Below are 26,581 nucleotides of genomic sequence, written 5' to 3' on the forward strand. Positions count from 1 at the left end.
CACCCCCATGCTTCACAGTAGATATGGTGTTCTTTGGATTCAACTCAGCATTCTTTCTCCTCCAAACACGACGAGTTGAGTTTTCTATCAAAAAGTTCTACTTTGGCTTCATCTGACCATATGACATTCTCCCAATCCTCTTCTGGATCATCCAAATGCTCTCTGGCAAATTTCAGACAGGCCCGGACATGTACTTGCGGGGACACGTCTGGCACTGCATGATTTGAGTCCCTGGCAGCGTAATGTGTTACTGATGGTAGCCTTTGTTAGTTTGGTCCCAGCTCTCTGCAGGTCATTCACTAGGTCCCCTCGTGTGATTCTAGGCTTTCTGCTCACTGTTCTTGTGATCATTTTGACACCATGAGGTGAGATGTTGCATGGAGCCCCAGATCGATGGAGATTATGCATGTCTTCCATTTTCTAATGATTGCTCCCACGGTTGATTTCTTGACACCAAGCTGCTTGCCTATTGCAGATTTTGTCTTCCCAGCCTAGTGCAGGTCTACAATTTTGTTTCTGATGTCCTTCAACAGCTCTTTGGTCTTGGCCATAGTGGAGTTTGGAGTGTGACTGTTTGAGGTTGTGGACAGGTGTCTTTTATATGGATAACAAGTTCAAACAGGTGTCATTAATACAGCAAAGGAGTGGAGGACAGAGGAGACTCTTAAAGAAGAAGTTACAAGTCTTGTTTGTAGGTGACCAAATACTTATTTTCCACCATAATTTCCAAATAAATTCTTTAAAAATCAGACAATGTGATTTTTTCTCATTATGTCTCTCATAGTTGAGGTATACCTAGGATAAAAATTACAGGCCTCTCTCATCTTTTTAAGTGGGAGGAATTGCACAATTGGTGGCTGACTAAAAACTTTTTTCCCCACTGTACATACGGTGTTCTGTGTGAAGGGGTTAAAATGTTACCTGTCATTTTGTGTTGCATCCATGCCAGATTCTGCATTGGCACAGAGATTCCGATGCAGCAGAGTCCCCCTGAATTCAACGGGATTCTGCTGCACTGTGCACATGGTGGAATTTCCATGCCAGATGTTTCCAGCACAGAAATTCCAGTTTCCGTGTCCCCACAAAGAATTAACACTTTTATTCTTTGTGCGAACACTGTTCGGAATGCATAGCTGTCTATGAGACCTCCGGCTCTGGCTAGGGACATTTCATTGTGCGAACTTAGCCTAACTATTTCTGGCCCTATATGTTTACTCCTCTTCCTATACTTATCCTTTACATCACTTGTCTTATTTTCCGTACTTGTATTGCTGTATTCCGTGTATATATATGTGACTTTTTAGATATTGTGGTTAACCATGCTGAATACATAGTTCTAAGTATTCTGGAAGGCTTGTATTTGTCATCATATTTTCTGTATATAAAAGTTATAAACTATTGAAGATTCTCACTTTTTATCTTATCTACAACAAGACATGAAAGGCTATGGAAAATACAGGATGTGTGAGAGCAGAATCAAGTTTTACTTGAGGTTCACACATGAGATGGCTTTGGGTGTTGATGCTTTATATGAAAGCTACAATGCTGTCATTTTGGTGCTCAAAGATTCGCAGTGTAGATGAATGAGCCATTGGATAACTGGAGGGATGTTCAGGATGAGGTTTCATCGCCGTTCTTTGTTTACTTAAGGATGTTCTTGAAATAATCAATAGAGCCAGCAGAGTAATTTAGGTAGAAGATAAAAACGTTCTGCTTAGCTAGGGTGTTGGGTTTTCTTATAAGAAACCTCAGGAAAGCATATTGCAGTCTTCATATCCCAAATGTCTGCAGGTAGGTGATATACAGATTAAAAATGTACATTTGCAGAACATTAGAAAATGAAACGTGTAAGGGGAAAGTTCCTTAAAGGAGTACTTCGGTGGAAAACTAATGTTTTCAAATCAACTGGTGCCAGAAAGTTAAACAGATTTGTAGAATGCCTCTTTTTTAACATTTAAATTCTTCCAGTTCTTATCAACTTCTGTATGCTCCAGAGGAAGTTGTTTAGTTCTTTCCAGTCTGACCACAGTGCTCTCTGCTGCCACCTCTGTCCATGTCAGGAACTGTCCAGAGCAGGAGAGGTTTGCAATGGGGATTTGCTTCTACTCTGGACAGTTCCTGACACAGACAGAGGTGGCAGCGGAGAACACTGTGGTCAGGCTGTAAAGAACTTCACAACTTTCTCTGGAGCATACAGCAGCTGATAAGTACTAGAAGGATACCCCAAATTAGACCGGTACTAGGGAAGGGGGGGGGGTTAGATCAGCTCACCAACTCTTCATAGATAACAGGTACAATTGTGTGTGGTCTGGAAGCACAGAAGCTTCAGGGAGCCGCTCCTCCCCAATGAAAACAGAAATTGGAGGAAGAAGATCCAGCTCCCGGTGGGAGAATCCAGTAAAACTTAACATTTAATAGTGCACATTAAAAAAGAGATGCCACAATAGGTGCAAGTGACATGTCGCTCATAAAACAGGAATGAAACTCCGACGCATTTCGAGCAGACGCTCTTAGTCATGGCACTGATACCATGTCACACGGGGGTTTATATACCTACTGATCAATGTCAGAACTCACCGAGAGCAGACCTCTCCGCCTCCAAAACACAGGAAATGACGTAATGGACTAAGAGCCGATCAGGTGAAGGCCGAGCAGGTGAAAGGTAATTGAGATTTCACAAAAGGGTGATTAACTCATTCCTAGCCAAAAGTGGCCCGTTGGACTACATAGTCATACAATATTTGTGTATGAAAGCCAAACATATGGCAAAATTGAAACCTCAGGCATCTTGTATGGCACCAGACAAAATAATATATTCCTAGCATTGCACATAAAAGTGTATATATATATATATATATATATATATATATATATATATATATATATATATATATGTGTAGGGGATCTAAAGTCTTAAGTGATGATTCACCTTGCATGTTAAAAAGGCATAAAAACCGGCCTGCAGGGACCATGGTTCAGGCCAAGTGTTGAAAAATGTATGGAGTGTCAATGCATGAAAAAATACAGTGTGAACACGGCTTGAAAAATGAAACAAAAATTGTCAGGTGAAATGTTCATAATTCTTGTTACGTTTAATACGCTCAACATAATTCAGAACTAAACAAAATAAGATAATCTTATAGTCCAGTTTGGAACCAGATGGACAGCATAAACTGTAGTATAAAAGTAGTGTGCTTATAACGGGGAAGAAATTTCTGGTGGAATGATCAGAATGCAGACATAAGCAATTATTGATATGCATAAACTAAGAAAATTCCAAATCTCTTGTAACAATATATGATTATGAAGGGCAGTATATCCAAGGTAAAAGATGGGAGAATCGATAGTAAATATATATATATATATATATATATATATATATATATATATATATATATATGTATGCACCGTTGTTCACACATCACAAGATATAAATCAAAAAAATCTAAAAAAATATATATATATTTATATGCGTGTTGAAAAAACGCATAGTGTGAACGGTGATATACAAAAAAAGTTGAACTTAAACATAGCCGTACATCAGAATATAGTATTACATTCCTGTAATCCATTCAGGATTACAAACATATATAATCAAAAAATCATGGAGAACGATATTACAAAAAAATCCCAAGAGAACAGAGTTCTATCAAATGTAAATAATACACACACGATTATAAAAATGATATCCCATGAGTGATGATAAACAGCGTTGATGTAAATGCATGGTGTGACTATGGTCCTATAACAGAGGACAAAGTCCTCAGATACTTGGGTCTGGATCATAATGCTGAAGACTTAATAAAAGTACATTAAGTCCTTCCTATAATTAAGACCCGAAGGAGCTCGGGTCTCCATTCTGAGGATCCAGAAAGCCTCCCTTGTAAAGAGGGCATGTAGCCAGTCAACTCCCCGTTTAGGAGGAGGGACTTTCTTTATGCCTTGGATGTATATGGTGTGGCTCTTCCCTTCATGTTTCTCCACAAAAAATGTCTGGTCAATCCAGACATAGAAGGGGAGGAGAAATTTATATGGGTGAACAGATGCTCATAAATACATCTTTTTAGCTTGAGACCTGTTGATCCTATATATTGCAGTTTGCATGGACTACATGTCACACAGTATACAACATATTCACTGTCACAATTTATAAAATTATTGATTGTATAACTGGTGCCAGTGGCCATGAACATAATCTGTTGAGAGGATGGCATTAGGATGCATATGTTACAGTGAGATCTACCACATTTATGGCTTCCAGTAGTGTGGAGCCATAAATGTCCATACAGCCCCACTACCCTTGACAAAGCTGATTCATTCAGCGAAACGTCGGGGAGGCTAGTAGCTAGGTATTTTTAACACAGTGATTACATGGGGATTGTTGTAAGATAGGAGCCTATGCTTGGGGACCAGTTGCTAAGGTGTGCTGTATATTAAGCATGCAGTAACAAGTGTATATCTGGACCCTAAAGTGTGCCCCTTTTAAGTGTTTAAAAAGCACAATCACTATCAATACCCCAATCTCACTGGAATTTTAAAACAAACACAAGGGGGGATTTTAAACAATAACTAATAAAGAGTGTTTTTAAGAGGGGTTCTAGTAAAGGGTTTTCCCCGCGAGGGGGCAACCCCTTAAAGGTTGTCACATAAATTGTTTTCACTGTAACCTCCAGGGACAGTAATTTTGTACTTTGGCATATAGAGGGGAGCACAGGATATACAAATGTCCTTACAGAGGGGAGCACAGGATATACCAACAAGAAAAAACTTGGATGCTGCACTAGATACCCTCTGGATTTGGAACTTCTCAGATGTCAGAGTAAAGGTTGATGGGTGTCCAATGATGGGGCAATCAGGGCCCCCTCGAATCTGTATTCTCCATCTAGGTGCAAATTCTTCGCTCTGGGGGTGACTGAGTGACTCTCGGTGCTCAGTGTAAGTCTCGTTGTATTGGTCTCCACGAGAGCCCAGTACCGCAGGCTCTCTTGTCAACCTGTGGGCTATGGCACTGACGACAGTGAGTGAAGACGGCACTGTGAAGGGGCAGTATCAATTCAGCTGTAAAACTGCAACTTTCAGTGATGACATCCCATCTGCTAATAGTCACATACAGTCTCATACACCATCAGTGATCAGTTTCCTCTTTGGTCAGGCATGCTCAGTTGCTCAGTTCTCCTTACACACAGTACATATATAGCCAGTTATACAGCAGCATGCAGAAGCTTCTAGAAGTACTTAATTCACTGCAATAAATATGTATGAGGAAGTCTAGCTGAATATTGAGTGACCAGGATGAGGTAAATATACTTGATATAAGATTATGTACTACTGTATATAGCTTCTATATTACAGCCTGTAATAGGGAAGAGTGAAGGATATCATTCTCTATAGGTGTATCTCCAGCTGTTGCAAAACTACAACTTCTGGCATGCCCGGAGAGCCAAAGGCTGTCTAGGCATGCTGGGAGTTGTAGTTTTGCGACAGAGGGAGGAACACTGTTTGGAAAACACTGCTCTATAAGAATAGGGCATGCTATGTTAGGAGTGAAGAGATAAGTTTACCATCATGAAGATTACATTCTCCTGAAGGATGGCTTACACTATGCAGCACAGGAATAAACATCTGCACTAATGACTGCTGGGAAATGAAACCCAGAGCAATCCATGTGACAGTCAGATGCTCCACCCACCGCACAGAAGTTTATATGAAAATGGTCAGGTCTGCATTATTTCATTTCAATGAAGCAACCTAACAAAATATCAAGTTTGCTGTGGAAAGGGAATCATGGCAAAACCCCTTTAAGCTTTTTTAACCTGATAAGGACCCAAGGCGTACCTGTACGCCCTGAGTCCGCTCCCGATCTATAACGCAAGGCCACACCTTGGCCCCGCGTCATAGTGGGTCGGGCCCGGCCGGGACACGTGGCTAATAGCGCGCAGCGTTGATCGTGCTGCCGCGCGCTATTAGCCCTTCAGACGCGGTGTTCAAAGTTGAACGCCGCGTCTAAAATGAAAATGAAACCATGCCAGTTAGCTCAGGGAGCTGTTCGGGATAGCCGCGGGGAAATCGCGGCATCCCGAACAGCTTACAGGACAGCTGGAGGGTCCCTACCTGCCTCCTCGCTGTCCGATCGCCGAATGACTGAGATCCAGGCATGAGCAGTCATGCGGCAGAATCATCGATCACTGGTTTCTTATGAGAAACCAGTGATCAATGTGAAAGATCAGTGTGTGCAGTGTTATAGGTCCCTATAGGAGCTATAACACTGCAAAAAAAAGTGAAAAAAAAAGTGAATAAAGATAATTTAACTCCTCCCCTATTAAAAGTTTGAATCACCCCCCTTTTCCCATAAAAAAAAACAGTGTAAATAAAAATAAACATATGTGGCATTGCCGCGTGCGGAAATGTACGAATTATAAAAATATATCCTTAATTAAACCGCACGGTCAATGGCATACGCGCAAAAAAATTCCAAAGTCCAAAATAGTGCATTTTTGGTCACTTTTTATATCATGAAAAAATGAATAAAATAAGTCCTATCAATGCAAAAATGATACCGCTAAAAACTTCAGATCACGGCGCAAAAAAATTAGCCCTCATATTGCCCCATACACGGAAAAATAAAAAAGTTATAGGGGTCAGAAGATGAAAATTTTAAACGTATACATTTTCCTGCAAACAGTTTCGATTTTTTCCAGAAGTACAACAAAATCAAACCTATTTAAGTAGGGTATCATTTTAACCGAATGGACCTACAGAATAAAAAGAAGGTGTAAATTTTACCCAAAAATGTACTGTGCAGAAACGGAATCCCTTTAAAAGTTACAAAATGGCGTTTTTTTCTTTTTCAATTTTATCTCACATTGATTTTTTTTCAATTTCGCCGTAGATTTTGGGGTAAAATGACTGACATCATTACAAAGTAGAATTGGTTGCGCAAAAAATAAGCCATCATATGGATTTTTAGGTGAAAGATTGAAAGAGTTATGATTTTTTAAAGGTAAGGAGGAAAAAACGAAAATGCAAAAACGGAAAAACCCCGGGTCCTTAAGGGGTTAATCAGGTTTCTTAACCCTTTGCATGCCTGTGCTTTATTTGATACTGATTATGCCCTTCTACTTCATGACAACAATGTTAAAATGAGGCTGAGCATGGATGACATTAAAGTTATGCACCCTCTCTTTAAATGTTTCTGCTGATGCTCATGTTAAGGTTTATAAGTAATATTTATTGTCTCCCAACTTGCAAAGTAGAGGGCTTGCTGTCAGAGACAGACAGATCACCCATAAAGAAGGTAGTTTTTGCCTCTTACCTGTCAGCAGAAATGAATCATGTGGCCCATTTAGTCTGCCCAATATCCTGAATACTATGAATATTCCCTGTTCATATCTTAAATGAAGGATAGCCTTGTGCCTATCCCATGCATGCTTAAACTCTTTCACTGTATTTGCAGCTACCACTTCTGCAGGAAGGCTATTCCATGCACCCACAACTCTCTTAGTAAAGCAATATTTCCTTATATTAGTGCATAAACCTTTCCCCTCTAATATAAAACTTTGTCCTCTTGTGGTAGTTTTTCTTCTTTCAAATCTCCTCTTCTCCTTTACCGTGTTGATTCCCTTTATGTATTTAAAAGTTTCTATAATTTCCTCTCTGCCTCATCTTTCTTCCCAGCAATACATGTTAAGGTCCTTTTACCTTTCCTGGTAAATGTTATCCTGCAGTCAATGAACTAGTTTAGTATCTTCTCTTAACTCTCTCCAATATATCTATATCCTTCAGGAGATGCAGCCTCCAGTACTGCACACAATTCTCCAAGTGAGGTCTCTCCAATGCTCTCTACAGTGGCATGAGCACTTCCCTCTCTACTGCTAATACCTCTCCTTATACACCTATGATCACTTCCCTCTCCACTGCTAATACCTCTCCCTATACACCCATGATCACTTCCCTCTTTCTACTGCTAATATCTCTCCTTATACACCCATAAGCACTTCCCTTTACTGCTAATACCTCTCTCTAAACACACATGACCACTTCCTTTTCTAATGCTAATACCTTTCCCTATTCACCCATAAGCACTTCACTCTTTCTTCTAATAGCTCTCCCTATACACCCAAGCATACTGCTAGCATTTTCTGCAGCACTATGACATTGTATTCCTACATTTTAGTCCTCTGTAATAACTGTGATAAAACAGACAATTTTATTTTATTATTATTATTTTTTTTTATATCACAAACAAGTTGTATTATAGCAATGGCATGAACATAAAGCCCTAAGTGTTCAGAAAAAAATATGTAAAAATAGATGACAATACAGTTGCACGTATTATATTTTTTTTAAGAAGTTTTTTTTTTCTGTTTAGATTTTAAGCTGATATCGCAACAATAACTTAACAATAACACCATCATAGAAAGAAAGATGTAAGAATTGTTTGAAAAACAAAAGAGAAAAAAACCTTATAGATTTTAAACACACTGTTGGTCTGTGTTAGGATAGGGACCAATGCTAGATAATACATTTATGTCTAATGTCTCTTCTATGTGTTATTTTAAATGATAAATTGTTCAATGAATCTTAAGGAAACATTTTTGTCCCCAAAGCTGAAGCTTCCAAGTCAAGTTTAGAGAACAGGCATGAAAGCCACTGACTTTTGTCAATTTAATTTTTCCTACAAAAGTGATTATGTGTTTATGCTGAATTTTTTGCTCTGGCTTCATCAACCTTTACCCTTCCGTTATCCACTACGAGCTGTGAAAATGGATTTTCCACAAAAAAACAGTATAAAGTCAGGAAAAAGAAGTAGATTAACAGATACACATCTTGAAGATCTTCTAAGAATTTCTAAAGAAAGACCTTCACCTGCCAAAAGAAATTATACTGTTCAATGCAATTTTGATGTTCCGGCAGCAGTTTTACTCCAGGAGAGAAAAATAAAACACTTAACCTGTAATTTTGGCCCAATGTTCAAAGATTTCGAAGATTTTGTGATAACATTAAGCTCAACTTTATTTGACATGTCACACTGTTCCAGTTCATCTATTTCGACTTTTATTGTTTTGACTTATGCCTTTTTGCATGATCTACTGACCGGTCCCTGACCAAAATATGTTGTACTTTCAAAAAAGGGATGGTGTATCACTTGGAGCAAATCCGGGTGTGCAGAAAATGGGCTTCAAATAAAGTAAACAATAACCATGATTCGGACCAGAATATTGAATATATATATATATATATATATATATATATAATTATTATTTTTTTGGAAAACAAATGGACGACCTCTTCATCAGGTCCTTCAGAGGTACTTCTTCTGTCCTTTATATCACAAAATTAAAGATAATGGTACCTTTTGTGCATTTTTTCTGTATATCTTTGAATAAAGTTGTGGTTTTAAACTTAAGATAAGTTCAAGCAATATTTTGAACCCCAGTTGAGCAATATATGTCTGTAAAAAATCTTATATTGCAATCATTTTCAGTTTTCATTTTTAACTCATTACTGGTTTTGCCTACTAATACTGGGAAAAACTGACCAAAGTATAAAAATGCTACATGTAGACCCAATGCAGGACAAAAAAACAAAACAAAAAAAATAAAAATAAAATTACCATTTTGGCATGCAATAAAATGGAAGAAAATGTCAGCAATCTTTACTGTTTGGTACTCAACATTTTTTTTTTTTTTAAACTTCTCTATTTATGTTTTTTGTCAATTTTTTTGTTAGAGGAAATATTAGTATGCAATTTGCAAAAAAAAAAAAAGTTCCAAATGGATGTATTTATTTGCACCATAAACTGCTAAGTAAATGAACCTCCCACTTATGTTATTGCTTTAAAATTACAGTAGTAAAATTTTAAATGAGAATTATTCGTCATTTTTCCATTGAGTTCAACTCAGTATTATTTATATAAAACATTTTTTTATAAAAAAAAAAATTCTTGGTATGTTTTTTTAACTATAACCATAGTTATATAAGTCAACCATAGTTGACTATAAGTCAAGAGTCAATGTAGCTTACAAAATAATTACCATATATGTGGGTATGTGTAAAACTAACTTACTATAATACCAATACCCTATTAAAATATAACCTTTATTATATCTTGTTAAAAAATATACTACAGATATTTAATCTCCAGCAGCCTGCTGTATATGCAAATATTAAATGATGCTCACATCAAGCTAGTATCTGTACATGTCATAGGTATGCACACTTGAAAAACAGATATATGCAGACAGGTTAACAATACAGTATAACAATATTGTTAAGTATCACTCACGTTTCTGCAGGCTGTATTCTTTTCAGTCCTTAGGGAGGAGACTGTCATGGGGTAGGATAAAGTTAGGATGGTATTTGGATGTGTATAATTATAATGGTTAGGGTAATCTAACTAACACTCCTACTGTATCCAAAATCTTACCCTACCTGACAGCGGGGGAAGCGCCCCCACTTCAACCATTGACTCTCCACTTCCTATGGCTGACTAAACAAAATGTATGCATACATATTGATACAAAGCCATTAATTATATATATATAATGATGCATCATTATGCAACACATCTATGTGTATAAAATAGTGAAAAAATGTTAAATAGATAAATCCTTCACCAGATGAACAAAATGAAAATAAGGAAAGATAAAGAAGGATAAAATTTCAACCTTTGGAATACCTCTACGCGTTTCCCCCCGGTAGCATCATGGTGGCCGGGGTTCCTCAGGAGGTTTTTACCAGGGAAGGTACTGTGTAGGTACAGATGGAGGCAATGTCACAGCAAAAAATCATTGATCCATAGATATTACCTGCACAGGGAGGCATGCATATAATCAAACTGGCATGCAGTGTGATTGTATGCATGCCTCCCTGTGCAGGTAATAACTATGGATCAATGTTTTTTTGCTGTGACATTGCCTCCATCTGTACCTGCACAGTACCTTCCCTGGTAAAAACTTCCTGAGGAACCCAGGCCACCATAAAGCTACAGGGGGGAAACGCGTTGAGGTATTCCAAAGGTTGAAATTTTATCCTTATTTATCTTTCCTTATTTTCCTTTTGTTCATTTGGTGAAGGATTTATTTATTTCAAGTTTTTTCACAATTTTATACACATAGATGTGTTGTATAATGATGCATCATTATATATATAATTAATGGCTTTGGATCGATATGTATGCATACATTTTGTTTAGTCAGCCATAGGGAGTGGAGAGTCAACGGTTGAAGTGGGGGCGCTTCCCCCGCTGTCAGGTAGGGTAAGATTTTGGATACAGTAGGAGTGTTAGTTAGATTACCCTAACCATTATAATTATACACATCCAAATACCATCCTAACTTTATCCTACCCCATGACAGTCTCCTCCCTAAGGACTGAAAAGAATACAGCCTGCAGAAACGTGAGTGATACTTAACAATATTGTTATACTGCATTGTTAATCTGTCTGCATATATCTGTTTTTCAAGTGTGCATACCTATGACATGTACAGATACTAGCTTGATGCAAGAGTCAATGTAGAAGCAAATAAATCATCAATACAAGTTCTGGAAAACTTTTTTTATTTATTAATTTAAATTACTGAAAATTATTTAAAGATGTTTTCTTGGCTAAAAATTATCTTAAAAAAATGTTGAGAGGAGCAGTTGTACTCTGTTAGAAAACATTAATACTAAACACATAAAAAGTTCGACTCTTGAACATCTATCTATTTCCTTCTCCCTGTTAATAAATCTTGAATGTGCTGCAAGGGGGAAAATGCTGCATTAAGCTAAAGAGCTGTAGCTTTAAATAGTTTGTCAAGTTAGGGGAACCCCCACAATCTTCATAAAGAGGCTCATCTTTCCCCACTGTTAGTGGCAGTGATGGTCTTGGCAGTGACTTCCAGCTCAGTCAATCACCAGCTGAAAATGGACAGAGCTGCGACAGGTGATTGACTGAGCGGGCCGTCACTGTAAAGGCAAGTTCATCTTGGAAGGTGGGAACTGGAGCCTTAGCGGGGAGAGACAGAGCCCCATTTCACAGATTGCAGGGGTCCTAGCTGTCGGACCCCCTGTGATCAGATACTTATAACTGGAGATAAGTTTCTCCATAACTGTAATATCCCTTTAATACTTTACACAAAACTTTTACAATAAGTGTGCCACTTTATGACACTCCATCATTATAATATAATGCCATATAATGAAGTATGTTATTCCAGCACCATTTCTCTTTGTCTAAAATCAATGGTATATATGCATACAGTAGAGCCACCATACAAAATGAAAGAAAGGATTCTTATGGCTTTGTACAACACAGAGCAACAATATAGCTGTGTACATGAGGTCTTAACTTTTATTTATTTTTGCTTTTTTATTAGAATGTGTCCTTATTTCTGTTCATACACATAGTATATTAACAATATAAAGATAATATCTATGCACCCACCCCAGTACCATCAGTGTTGTGCATAATTATTTCTATTCCTGCTATCAGTCTACTGGAACAACAAGAAGCAGCTAAAGCAGCTAAGACAGTCGATTCATTTGTTTGTACCATTTAGCAGAATTACTCTGCTTATTAACATCGCGCAGACTAGTTAACCTTTTGCATAATGTTTATTAAGTGTCTTTACGATGCATAATTTAGTTTTGTGGATATTATTTGACACAATTGATTTTATAGAACGTTCCTACTTACCAGAAGCTAAGGCACAAGTGTTCTAGAGATGGTGATGACATCAAAGGAAGACTAAAAAGTCGAATTCTTTGGCTAAATCCAGGTCCCAGTGGTGTTGATATATAGTAGCCTGGAAGAAAAGTATGAGCTCAGTTTTATACAAAGGCTAAAAAATTTGATGCATAATGTACTGTACATATCTATGACAATAAGAGATCATTCATACAGTACAAATGGGCCAACATGTCACTCATTATATAAAATATCAGGAATTATTTACTATGCTATATTCTAAGTGATTGAAGAGGTTATTCAGCTAAAATCTGTATTATAGTTTTTATTTTTTTTTATTTAGCTGGTCTACAGGATTTGTGAAATTAGTATAGTTCATAATATAGTGTCATAACCTGTGTTTGATGGCTGGTCTCACAATTCTTATGTGATCATTTTAGCAGCATTCAAAATGAGTGTTGTCTTTGCTTTTCCCAGGTTGCAGTGCGTCCCGAGACATTACATCACTAGTCAGGTGTTGAAAGGGAGCATGGCAGTGCTTTAATGGGTGGAATGACCACTGGGTGGTAGGTAGATCATTCTCCACAGGACTACAGGGAATTGTAGATTCAACAACAGCAGACATAGAAGGAAGCCTAGCTCTGGTGCAATGGATGGGGTGGCTGATGTGTGACCTCACACTTACAAACAGATCATTCCTAAGCATGTCCACTAATGTCTGGCAGTCAAGTACTAAAATCATCTTATGGTGGATAACCCCTATAAGGCATGTGACCAGGTGTCTGATGAAAAAAAAAAAAAAAAAAAAACTCTACTTACCCCTCTCGCTCCCCCAGAACCTCTGTTATAACTGTGCCCACTCTTTGCCACGCTTTACTTCCCATAGCCGCAGACAATAATTCACATTGCCATTCACCCAATAATTGGCCAAGGTGGTACATCAGACAGCCTGCAAATATGTCTTATATAATTTTTTTCTGGATAACCCCTCTAAATAGACAAAGCTGGAAATTACTTGTTGTAGAAACATATGCTTGGAGGTTGTGCTTGGAATCCTCTGTAAGGCACAGTATTCTCCATTAAAAGCAATACAGTGGTCCCTCAACATACGATGGTAATTCGTTCCAAACGACCCATCGTTTGTCGAATCCATCGTATGTTGAGGGATCCGTGCAATGTAAAGTATAGGAAGCTGTACACACCTGTACCCGTCGCTCCGGACCAGGTCCTCACCGCTCCCGATGCTGTCCCAGGGGCTCCCGCTGCTGTCCCGCTGCTCCGGTGTCTTCTTCGCGATCCTCCGGCTTCTTCCGCATCTTCTGCAGGGTCCGGGCCTCGCTTTCTGGTGACGTTATTACGCTGCTGCGCCGGTGCGGCGTGCGTAGTGACGTAATAACGACGCCGAAAAGCAAGGCCCGGACCCTGGAGAAGATGTGCAAGACACCGGAGGATCGCGAAGTGGACCCGGAGCAGCGGGAATAGGTAAGCGAACCTGCCAGGGATGCTTAAACTGCTATCCGACAGCAGCTTAAGCATTTTGCGCTGTCGGATAGCAGTTAATGCGATGGCCCCGACATATCAAAGCATCGTATGTCGATGCTGACATCGACATGCGATGGCCTCTGAGAGGCCATCGTATGTCGATTTTATCATATGTCGGGGCCATCGTAGGTCGGGGGGGGGGTTACTGTACTTCTAGAGGAGGATTGCTGGGCTTTTAGGTTCAGAGGGAGGCACTACAGGTACTCTCATGTGCATTATAGGCTTTTATTAGAGAATAATGTAAAGGTTCTCTTGTGTATGCCTTCACCTTATTTGTGTGAGATGAAGTGGCAGATATGGAATAGGCTTCATGTTGGAAGCACAGAGAATCACTTAAAGTGAATTTTTGAGAAAAATGATTACCATGAGACGAAAGTGATTTAGCCTACAATCACAACTGAGATGTTTTATGAAGATTTTGAATAATTTTTCAGCGATTCCCCAAAATGGTTGAAAAAATTATGTTTTTTTTAACCATATTTTGCACAATTGCTGTACAATATCTTAGTTTATGCCATAATTTTGACAAATCACAGCAAAAGAGAAAAAAACAGCAAGACATGCAATGTATGAATACATCCTTAGGGGAGGTGTATAACTACTATATATCCTGATCCCATAAAGATAACAGCAGCAGTATACAGATAGAGCTGGAGGGGAAGTGTATAACTACTATTTATCCAGATCCCATAATGATATCAGGTATACAGATTTAGGTGGTGAGGGAATGTGTCTTGGAGCTAGTAGGAAGGAATCTGGTAGGTGATGATATTATCCCATAGTTCACAGAAACATCATAAAATCTCTTGGGCACCACTAAAGTCATTTTCAAGGACTTAAAGGGGTTGTCTCACCAAGACACTTCCTTTTCATATTGCTTACTAAGGCATATTGTTACGCCGAGCGCTCCGGGTCCCCGCTCCTCCCCGGAGCGCTCGCTTCACTCTCTCCGCTGCAGCGCTCCGGTCACGTCCTCTGACCCGGGGCGCTGCGATCCCGCTGCCAGCCGGGATGCGATTCGCGATGCGGGTAGCGCCCGCTCGCGATGCGCACCCCGGCTCCCCTACCTGACTCGCTCCCCGTCTGTTCTGTCCCGGCGCGCGCGGCCCCGCTCCCTAGGGCGCGCGCGCGCCGGGTCTCTGCGATTTAAAGGGCCACTGCGCCGCTGATTGGCGCAGTGGTTCCAATTAGGGTAATCACCTGTGCACTTCCCTATATTACCTCACTTCCCTTGCACTCCCTTGCCGGATCTTGTTGCCTTAGTGCCAGTGAAAGCGTTCCTTGTGTGTTCCTTGCCTGTGTTTCCAGACCTTCTGCCGTTGCCCCTGACTACGATCCTTGCTGCCTGCCCCGACCTTCTGCTACGTCCGACCTTGCTTCTGCCTACTCCCTTGTACCGCGCCTATCTTCAGCAGCCAGAGAGGTGAGCCGTTGCTAGTGGATACGACCTGGTCACTACCGCCGCAGCAAGACCATCCCGCTTTGCGGCGGGCTCTGGTGAAAACCAGTAGTGGCTTAGAACCGGTCCACTAGCACGGTCCACGCCAATCCCTCTCTGGCACAGAGGATCCACTACCTGCCAGCCGGCATCGTGACAGTAGATCCGGCCATGGATCCCGCTGAAGTTCCTCTGCCAGTTGTCGCTGACCTCACCACGGTGGTCGCCCAGCAGTCACAACAGATAGCGCAACAAGGCCAACAGCTGTCTCAACTGACCGTTATGCTACAACAGTTACTACCACAGCTTCAGCAGTCATCTCCTCCGCCAGCTCCTGCACCTCCTCCGCAGCGAGTGGCCGCTCCTGGGATACGCTTATCCTTGCCGGATAAATTTGATGGGGACTCTAAGTTTTGCCGTGGCTTTCTTTCCCAATGTTCCCTGCATCTGGAGATGATGTCGGACCTGTTTCCCACTGAAAGGTCTAAGGTGGCTTTCGTAGTCAGTCTTCTGTCCGGAAAAGCCCTGTCATGGGCCACACCGCTCTGGGACCGCAATGACCCCGTCACTGCCTCTGTACACTCCTTCTTCTCGGAAATCCGAAGTGTCTTTGAGGAACCTGCCCGAGCCTCTTCTGCTGAGACTGCCCTGTTGAACCTGGTCCAGGGTAATTCTTCCGTTGGCGAGTATGCCGTACAATTCCGTACACTTGCTTCAGAATTGTCCTGGAATAATGAGGCCCTCTGCGCGACCTTCAAAAAAGGCCTATCCAGCAACATTAAAGATGTTCTGGCCGCACGAGAAATCCCTGCTAATCTACATGAACTCATTCACCTAGCCACTCGCATTGACATGCGTTTTTCTGAAAGGCGCCAGGAACTCCGCCAAGATATGGACTCTGTTCGCACGAGGCGTTTCGTCTCCTCGGCTCCTCTCTCCTCTGGTCCCCTGCAATCTGTTCCTGTGCCTCCCACCGTGGAGGCTATGCAGGTCGACCGGTCTCGCCTGACACCTCAAGAGAGGACACGACGCCGTATGGAGAACCTCTGCCTGTACTGTGCTAGTACCGAACACTTCCTGAGGGATTGTCCTATCCGTCCTCCCCGCCTGGAAAGACGTACGCTGACTCCGCACAATGGTGAGACAGTCCTTGATGTCTACTCTGCTTCTCCACGTCTTACTGTGCCTGTGCGGATGTCTGCCTCTGCCTTCTCCTTCCCTGCTGTGGCCTTCTTGGACTCTGGATCTGCAGGAAATTTTATTTTGGCCTCTCTCGTCAACAGGTTCAACATCCCGGTGACCAGTCTCGCCAGACCCCTCTACATCAATTGTGTAAATAATGAAAGATTGGACTGTACCATACGTTTCCGCACGGAGCCCCTTCTTATGAGCATCGGATCTCATCATGAGAGGATTGAACTTTTGGTCCTCCCCAATTGCACCTCGGAAATTCTCCTTGGACTTCCCTGGCTTCAACTTCATTCCCCTACCCTGGATTGGTCCACTGGGGAGATCAAGAGTTGGGGGTCCTCTTGTTCCAAGAACTGTCTAAAACCGGTTCCCAGTAACCCTTGCCGTAACTCTGTGGTTCCTCCAGTAACCGGTCTCCCTAAGGCCTATATGGACTTCGCGGATGTTTTCTGCAAAAAACAAGCTGAGACACTACCTCCTCACAGGCCTTATGATTGCCCTATCGACCTCCTCCCGGGCACTACTCCACCCCGGGGCAGAATTTATCCTCTCTCTGCCCCAGAGACTCTTGCCATGTCCGAATACGTCCAGGAGAATCTAAAGAAGGGCTTTATCCGTAAATCCTCCTCTCCTGCCGGAGCCGGATTTTTCTTTGTGTCCAAAAAAGATGGCTCCCTACGTCCTTGCATTGACTACCGCGGTCTTAATAAAATCACGGTTAAGAACCGCTACCCCTTACCCCTCATCTCTGAACTCTTTGATCGCCTCCAAGGTGCCCACATCTTCACTAAATTGGACTTAAGAGGCGCCTATAACCACTCATCCTCAACCGTTTTTCTCCCAAATCTGTTCCTCCCACTCCTGTTTCCGGCTCCTCGGACGTCTTCTCGGTCAAGGAAATTTTGGCTGCCAAAAAGGTCAGAGGGAAAAATTTTTTTTTAGTAGACTGGGAGGGTTGTGGTCCTGAAGAGAGATCCTGGGAACCTGAGGACAACATCCTTGACAAAAATCTGCTCCTCAGGTTCTCAGGCTCCAAGAAGAGGGGGAGACCCAAGGGGGGGGTACTGTTACGCCGAGCGCTCCGGGTCCCCGCTCCTCCCCGGAGCGCTCGCTTCACTCTCTCCGCTGCAGCGCTCCGGTCACGTCCTCTGACCCGGGGCGCTGCGATCCCGCTGCCAGCCGGGATGCGATTCGCGATGCGGGTAGCGCCCGCTCGCGATGCGCACCCCGGCTCCCCTACCTGACTCGCTCCCCGTCTGTTCTGTCCCGGCGCGCGCGGCCCCGATCCCTAGGGCGCGCGCGCGCCGGGTCTCTGCGATTTAAAGGGCCACTGCGCCGCTGATTGGCGCAGTGGTTCCAATTAGGGTAATCACCTGTGCACTTCCCTATATTACCTCACTTCCCTTGCACTCCCTTGCCGGATCTTGTTGCCTTAGTGCCAGTGAAAGCGTTCCTTGTGTGTTCCTTGCCTGTGTTTCCAGACCTTCTGCCGTTGCCCCTGACTACGATCCTTGCTGCCTGCCCCGACCTTCTGCTACGTCCGACCTTGCTTCTGCCTACTCCCTTGTACCGCGCCTATCTTCAGCAGCCAGAGAGGTGAGCCGTTGCTAGTGGATACGACCTGGTCACTACCGCCGCAGCAAGACCATCCCGCTTTGCGGCGGGCTCTGGTGAAAACCAGTAGTGGCTTAGAACCGGTCCACTAGCACGGTCCACGCCAATCCCTCTCTGGCACAGAGGATCCACTACCTGCCAGCCGGCATCGTGACACATATGAATATTACGGGGGTTTAAACTCCCCTCTATCTTATCAATAAACTATAGTCATTGAGCTTGGATTCCCATATTGTTGAGTGGATTTGGCAGTGGCTAAGTGACAGACAACAGAGGGTTGTAGTCAATGAAGTATATTCAGAGCAAGCTCTTGTCACCAGTGGGGACCTCAGGGATCTGTACTGGGACCAATATTGTTTAATATCTTCATTAGTGATATTACAGAAGGTCTCGATGGTAAGGTATGTCTTTTTGCTGATGACACAAAGATATGTAACGGTTGATGTTCCTAGGAGGATATGCCAAATGGAAAAGGATTTAGGCAAACTAGAAGAATGGTCAGAACTCTGGCAACTGAAATTTAATGTGGATAAGTGCAAGATAATGCACCTGGGGCTTAAAAACCATCAGGCAGAATATAGAATATTTGACACAGTCCTGACCTTAGTATCTGAGGAAAGGGATTTAGACTCAAAGGTAGGAAGACAATGTAATAGAGCAGCAGGAAACGCTAGCAGAATGTTTGGATGTGTAGGGAAAGGTTTTAGCAGTAGAAAGAGAGAAGTGCTCATGCCGCTGTACAGAACACTGGTGAGACCTCACTTGGAGTATTGTGCGCAGTACTGGAGGCCGTGTCTCCAGAAGGATATAGATACTCTAGAGAGAGTCCAGAGAAGAGCTACTAAACTAGTTAATGGATTGCAGGATAAAACTTACCAGGAAAGGTTAAAGGATCTTAACATGTATAGCTTAGAAGAAAGAAGAGACAGACATGATATGATAGAGACTTTTAAATACATAAAAGGAGTCAACACGGTAAAGGGGGAGACCATATTTAAAAAGAAGAAAAACTACCAAGAGGACATAGTTTTAAATTAGAGGGGCAAAGGTTTAAAAGTAATATGAGGAAGTATTACTTCACTGAGAGAGTAGTGGATGCATGGAATAGCCTTCCTGCAGAAGTGGTCACTGCAAATACAGTGAAGGATTTTATTCATGCATGGGATAAGCATAAGGCTATCCTTCATATAAGATAGGGCCAGGGACTATTGATAAGATTCAGTTTATTGGGCAGACTAGATGGGCCAAATGGTTCTTATCTGCCAACACATACAATGTTTCTATGTCATAAGAAAGAGCTATCGAAGGGGTATTCCAAGTTTCAGAAATGTTGCTGGGCCACACTGACAATAAAAAAAAAAACACACATACTAAGCTACCTTAGGAACCCCCTGTGAAGTCTCCTAATCCCCACTGAACAATCCGGCTGCTACTTCTGTTCAGCCAATCACCGGTATCCTGCTTAAGTTGGTGATTGACTGAGCAGACTGCCCCTGTATAAAACAAGTTTGTACCAGAAATAGCAGCTTCAGCTGGGGACCAGAAGAATTCACAGGGGAATACCCGACAGAGCAAGGTAGATAAGTATCTGTTTTTTTTTGTTCGTTTGTTTTGTTTCTATTTTTCAATTGTAATTTTGGCCCTAGCAACATCTAAAAAAAATTCTGGAAACCAGAATACCCCTTTATAAAGAGCTAATGTCACTGGCTGCAGCTTTTTTTTTTTTTTTTTTTTTTGGGGGGGGGGGGTATTATAAAGGGTTGCTGGGGATATCTGATGCAGAACCTGCAGTGATCAACTCATCTGACAAACCTTTTAACTCCCTGAGATGAATAATGTCAAAGCCAGAACTTTCAGGTATAACAGGGATAAAAAATCTCTGGATGATCGGCTCCAGCCGTTTATAGAAGGAAGTTCAAAGCAGACTGATATAATCAAAATTTCTTTTCTTCGCCTTGTCAGACCTCTTGTTTTTTAGGAGTTTTTCACAATTCAGAAAGATACATGGCAAATCTACCTCTCTATGATTTGTTTCGGTTTCGGAATTTTCAAGGTGTCCCTCTGCTTTTGTTTACACGATGACATTCTTAATAGATAGTTCGACTAATCTATCTCTCTCCTTCAATCTGTTCGCACAGTAATCCATGACAGTATATCTACAATATGTAACTGTTGTTGTCAGTTTCTTTCAAACACAACTGATTGTTGGGAAAATACAGACAATCGTGTGTTACCCGTTAAAATTGATTGAAGAACACAATTTATAGCATATAACGTTGTTCACAGTATTAAAATTAAGTGTAACTTATGCTTGACCAGAATTAATTATAAATATATCTCAAATAAGGAGATGGATCGTACATGAGTTGGACAGTTTGGTTTGGCACCAAGGGACCAATGATAATAGATATATACTATATTATATATATATATATATATATATATATATATATATATATATATTATACTATATTATAATAGATATATACTATATATACTAGATTATAAAAGCAGATGCAGTACCAGATGAATTTGTATGTACCTTTCTAGAGGGTTAGCTTAGTACAGACACCCCTGGTTATAAAAACATTGTAGAGAAATATTATATTCTATAGTACTATGATACTCGGAAGTTCAAAACAGACTGATTTAATCAAAAGTTTTTTTATTCTCCTTGTCAGAACTTTGTAACATAACTAAATAACAGGATACAGCCATCCGTGACATGATAGGAGCCCTATTATCATTACCCATGAACATGATCCTATTGTTCTACAAGACAGCGATGATATTAATTTGACAATAATTTATGTATTTTTAACAAGCTTCCTTCCAATCCCACTAGTTAGGCTCAGAAGAATATTCCTGTTTTAGTCGAAAAAACATAAATTGTCCACAAATTCACTTGCATATTTTTTTCTCTATATACAGTTCCAGATATTCTCATGGAGCCAATTTATCTAAATCAACCAGCTGCTTCAGAACTTTGTTCGTCCTATGAACAAATAGCGAGAGAATTTGGATTTGTTTTAAAACCACAAACATTAAGGATATTATAAACACACTTTACATTTGCTCTGATTTAGTTTTTTTGAGTACATTGCTGTCTGTTGCCCATTTTAATATGTTTTATTCTGCGCTTTCAAATCCAGGAAGCCCTTTCATTAAAACAGAATAGTTCATTCAGCCAAAGAAAGCTTTGCTTGAATAATTACTTTTTATTTGTAATTTAGGTTTCTTGTTTATTTTCTGGTTTTCTTGAAGTTTTGACAATTTGTTTTTGACATTTGTTATGGAACGCAATGAAGTAAATCTTAAAAATGCTGTTTTTGTCAGGAGTTGGACCTAACTTTCACATCCTTACCTACCTATTGGGACAACGTCCTGACCAAATGCTTTTGTACTGTACTAAATTACAGCATCCCTGTCATATCATAAAAAAAATAGTGCTTATATATGTTACTCACTAGGTCATGCAAATGCTTTCTGTGTCTTTTTATGTGTCTAACTTCTGTATTTGGCTCATAAATACCTCCATTCTGTTGCTCACTCATTCTGACATTCACTTATTAGGAATGGGCATGTCTGAATCAAGCACTGAGCCCATCCTCACTCAACATGCATTTACTTCCTCCCTGTGTCTGCTGTGCTGTGCTGGGTCTTTTCATCCAATCACTACAGGCTGCTGTGTAACCCCCTGTTGGAAGCCAACATTGGCCACACTAGTATGAATTTGATGCCTTTTTATGATGGATTTAAAGGGGAACTCCGGTGTATTTTTTTTTTCTGACAAATCAACTGGTGCCAGAAAGTTAAACAGATATGTAAATTACTTCTATTTAAAAATCTTAACCCTTCTAGTAGTTATCAGCTGCTGTATACTACAGATATGCTACAGAGAAATTTGTGAATTTCTTTTCTGCCTGACAACAGTGCTCTCAGCTGACACCTCTGTCCCTCAAAGTATTCAAAATGACATTCGGAAAGCGTGTTAGCCCTTTAGGTGTTTTAAAGGAATAGCAGCAAAGTGAGGGAGAAAAATCAAAATCTGCATTTTTTACACTAATATGTTCTTGTAGCCCCATTTTTTTATTTTTAAAAGTGGTATTAGGTGAAAAAGCCCCCCAAAATGTATAGCCCAATTTCTCTCGAGTATGGCAATGCCTCATATGTTGACATAAAGTGCTCGGTGGGCTCACAACATGGCTCAAGAGGGAAAGATCAACTGTGGGATTTTTTAAAATAAATTTTGCTGTCATGGTTTTGGGGGCTATGCTGCATTTAGAAAGCCCCCATGGTGCCAGAACTGCAAAATAACCCCCACAGGGCATAGTATTTTGGAAACTACACCCATAAAGGGACGTAACAAGGTGTATAGTGAGTCTTAACACCTTACAGGTGTTTAACGACTTTGCGTTTAAGTAGGACGTGAAAATGAAAAATTAGATTTTTAACACAAAAATTATGGTGTTACCCCAAATTTTTATTTTTCACAAGGGGTAATTGGAGACTATGGACCTCAAAATGTTAATCACAATTTCTCCCGATTAAGAAAATGCCCCATATGTGGATGTTAAGCGATCTGCTGGCGCACTACAGGTCTCAGAACAGAAGGAGCGCCATTGGACTTTTGGAGAGAGAATTTTGCTGAAATTGAAGTCGGGGGCCATGTGCATTTTGAGACCTCCCATGATACCAGAACAGCAGAAAACCCCCACGTGACACTATTTTGGAAATAAGACCCCTCCAAGGGTTACAGTGAGTAATTACACCTCATAGAAAAGTGGGCCGTATAAATGAAAAATTCGATTTTTAACACTAAAATGAAGGTGTTACTCCAAATTTTTCATTTTCACATGGTGTAATAGGAAAAAATGGACCACAAAATTTGAAGACCAATTTCTCCCGATTAAGAAAATGCCCCATATGTGGATGTTAAGTGCTCTTTTGGCGCACTACAGGTTTCAGGAAAGAAGGATCGCCATTGGACTTTTGGAGAGAGAATTTTGCTGAGAATTTTGGAAACTAGACTCCTCCAGGGATGTAAGAAGGTTTACAGTGAGTACTTACACCTCACAGGTTTTTTGAACAGTGGGCCGTAAAAGTGAAAAGTTAGATTTTTTATTCTAAATTGCTGGTATTAACCAAAAATTTTTATTTTTCACAAGTAGTGAGAGAAAAAAAGCTCCACAAAATTTGTAGAAAAAAGAAAGTTGCAATAGCAGTCTAGGTCAAAAAATTGAGGCTCTTAGTGCACTTTTTGATCAAAATGTTTTTTCCACAAAATTTGTAGCCCAATTTCTCCAGAATAAGAATATACCCCATATTTGGCGGTAAAACACTATACAGGTGCAAAACAGGGCTTAGGAGTGAGACAGCACCGATGAGATTTGAGGCTTAAAGTGGTGCTTTGCACTGCAATGGTTGAGATTCTGACATAAAATCTAAAAAAAAAAAAAACCCTGGCAAGTGACCACAATTGTGAAACTACACCCCTCAAGGAATATTCACATATAACGAATACGTGAAATTCGAGAATATAGGACGAATATTCGTCTATATATTCGTGAAATATAGCGAATTCGAATATGGGCAATGCTGCTCCTCACTATTGCTTAATAGCACAGCACAGTGTGCTAATATGTGTTGGTAAACATTGAGAATCTTTGTTGTGGTAGATTTGGACATATTAGTATAAATATAAATGACAGAACTGTATTTGTTTTTGATGTGTGTTTTTGTATTCTAATTGTTTTGTGTTTTTTTTCAGACTGACCACCATTGTCATGTGATGTCAGAGCAAGGATACTAACCTTTATGTTTATTCAACAGGTTATAAACTGTGAGACATGGATAAAGGAAACTGGTTATTCTAGTGTCAAGTGTATCAAGTGTATTTGGTCAATTCATAAATTTAAAGTCAACGTGGTTGTATCAATGAGATCAATTGTAAAGGGTCAATTGTTTGCAAACAATTAAACAAATCCCATTGGGATCAATAGGTCTTGCGCTAGCCTAATGTCTCTTGTAGTTGTATGTTTTTTAATTTTTTTAATGTCTTTTCTAAACAGGCCACGGTCTTCAATCAGGAACAGAAGCCTAAATAGATGAAATGTATGAATTGGGACCACTACAAATCTGGGAATCCCTTGTAAAATCTGTAGAGTCAATTAGACTAATTTACTTAGATACTGCCTAAGGATACATCATAAGGCAGATAAAAGTTAAGTTAATCTGATTGTTATGTTGTCTGTGTCCTGTTCATTGTTTATCAACGCGTTCATTCTTTGTGCGGACACGGAAAAAGGAATTTCCGTTGAATTAAATGGGAGTCTACTACAGCAGAAATTCCGTGTGAACATTCCAAGAAGAAGTCTGCACAGAATTCGGAATACGGAATAGGGACTGAGCCTATTGTTGGAGGATGCTACCACATTACCCAATGTCTAAAACTGGGATCCTAACTGCTGGGTCATCTGGGAGTGAGAAAAAGCATAAAGCATAAAGTCTTTCTCATAGTCTGAAAGCCGCTCACAATGTAAATGTAGACCATGTTGCTTTGAGTATCATCGCGCCAGGCCATACATTTACGTCCAATGACCTCAAGGGGTTGAGGATAATTTTTTGTTGCTGTTGTTGTTGATCAAAATATATCCAAAATTCATAAAAACAATAAAATTGCAACACTCTGTCTGCTTGTAGTCAGCCCTAAGAATAACTTTAGAATGTATACTGTATACTGTTCATATTATTAATGAGTTAAATAAATTAGGCTCCCCCTAGTATTGTACATCTCTTCATTGCAATGGCAAATGTGCCAAAATTCAGTAACATGCCTCTAAATCTCCACTGATTTTTTATTTTTTTTGCCCCATTTTGTGATTTATTTTTCATTCACTCCATTTACTTGTTTTATAAAGGAGTAGATCTTCTCTATAATTAAAATGTTGAACAAATATTCTGGACCTGAACTTTTTAGTCCATTGCTTTTGCTTACAGGAGACAAAAATAAACTGCACATGACCCGCTGAAAGCGGCATGAAGAATCATAAATCCGATTTAGTCTCAGCTCTTCCAAAATGATGACTTGATTCCATTATTATTAATACATTGTTTTTCTGTTTATGCATTTCTCAAGAATGTTATGTAACCAGAAACCAAAGTCAGACTGTCTGAATTTTCAGTCTTAATCTTCTTTTTCTCGGAAAGATAATATTTTAATAAAAACAAAAAAAGTCAAAGCAGATCCCAAACTATTTAATAATTTAGGGAAATATAGACATTGGGGATAATTTTGTTTTTCTGGTTATATAAATATTTTCAAGCACATGCTCTCTGTTTACTGGAAGATGGCTCCTTAATATTAACCCTACCATGGTGTATTATGCCTTGTGAACAGAACATCAATTCCCGGCACCCTACTGCTCCTTTCATTCACAGTTCAAGCAGATTTTATACAATCCCTACAGGCCATGTACATCAATCCTATGAATAATCCAGCAAAAATAATTTTAAATTTGGAGCATGGACTTGTATTCAATAACTATATAAACAGTGATACTCACACAACTGCCTTCCACTAACATGTGTTATGCTTTTCATATTAAATGCCAGAAACTTACAGTCTGGGAGCACTTTTCTACTTTTCCTTTTTTTTTTTTTTTTTTTTTTTTAAGAATATCATTGCTGTAAAGTGGTATAAAACTCTGAAAAAACGTAGGTATTCTGCTGTACAATTTAGGATATGGGTCTGCGCTGATGTCCAAAGGCCATGGTAATACAAAGGCGTAGTTGTGGACGGGAAGAACTGAACAAAAATTTACAGAGGGAAACATTAAAGGGAACATGTCATCAATTTAATGCTACCTGAACAATGAGTAATCAGGAATGTCTCCAGTGGCTTCTTCCTGCCTGCTTGACTTTTTTCAGAAGATTGGATCCATGCCTGATTTTTATGGTGTCTGGCCTTTGGTGTGTCTTCTAAGCTTACTTAGGTTACCTTTTACCTGCATTTTCTGGATATATTGTTTGGCTTTTAGTCCTGTCAATGCTTTCTGTCCTATTTATTTCTTAGCTAGCATTTAGTCTGTACTAGAGTTGAGCAAACTTCTTGAACTTTTCGGAAA

The 26,581-nt window shown here is 40.2% G+C and overlaps 1 protein-coding gene across 1 annotated transcript in view; it reads right to left on the minus strand.

Moving 5' to 3' along the window:
- The window catches only part of TMPRSS15 (transmembrane serine protease 15), a 311,771-nt gene that overhangs the window by 239,010 nt on the left and 46,180 nt on the right, over positions 1-26,581 (minus strand). The window contains exon 5 of the mRNA XM_056560197.1: positions 12,680-12,788. Coding sequence (XP_056416172.1) covers positions 12,680-12,788 — 109 coding nt within the window. The remainder of the gene's footprint in view (positions 1-12,679; positions 12,789-26,581) is intronic.

This window comes from Hyla sarda, chromosome 2 (assembly GCF_029499605.1).
Source record: "Hyla sarda isolate aHylSar1 chromosome 2, aHylSar1.hap1, whole genome shotgun sequence".
In the NCBI taxonomy this organism is placed as follows: domain Eukaryota; kingdom Metazoa; phylum Chordata; class Amphibia; order Anura; family Hylidae; genus Hyla; species Hyla sarda.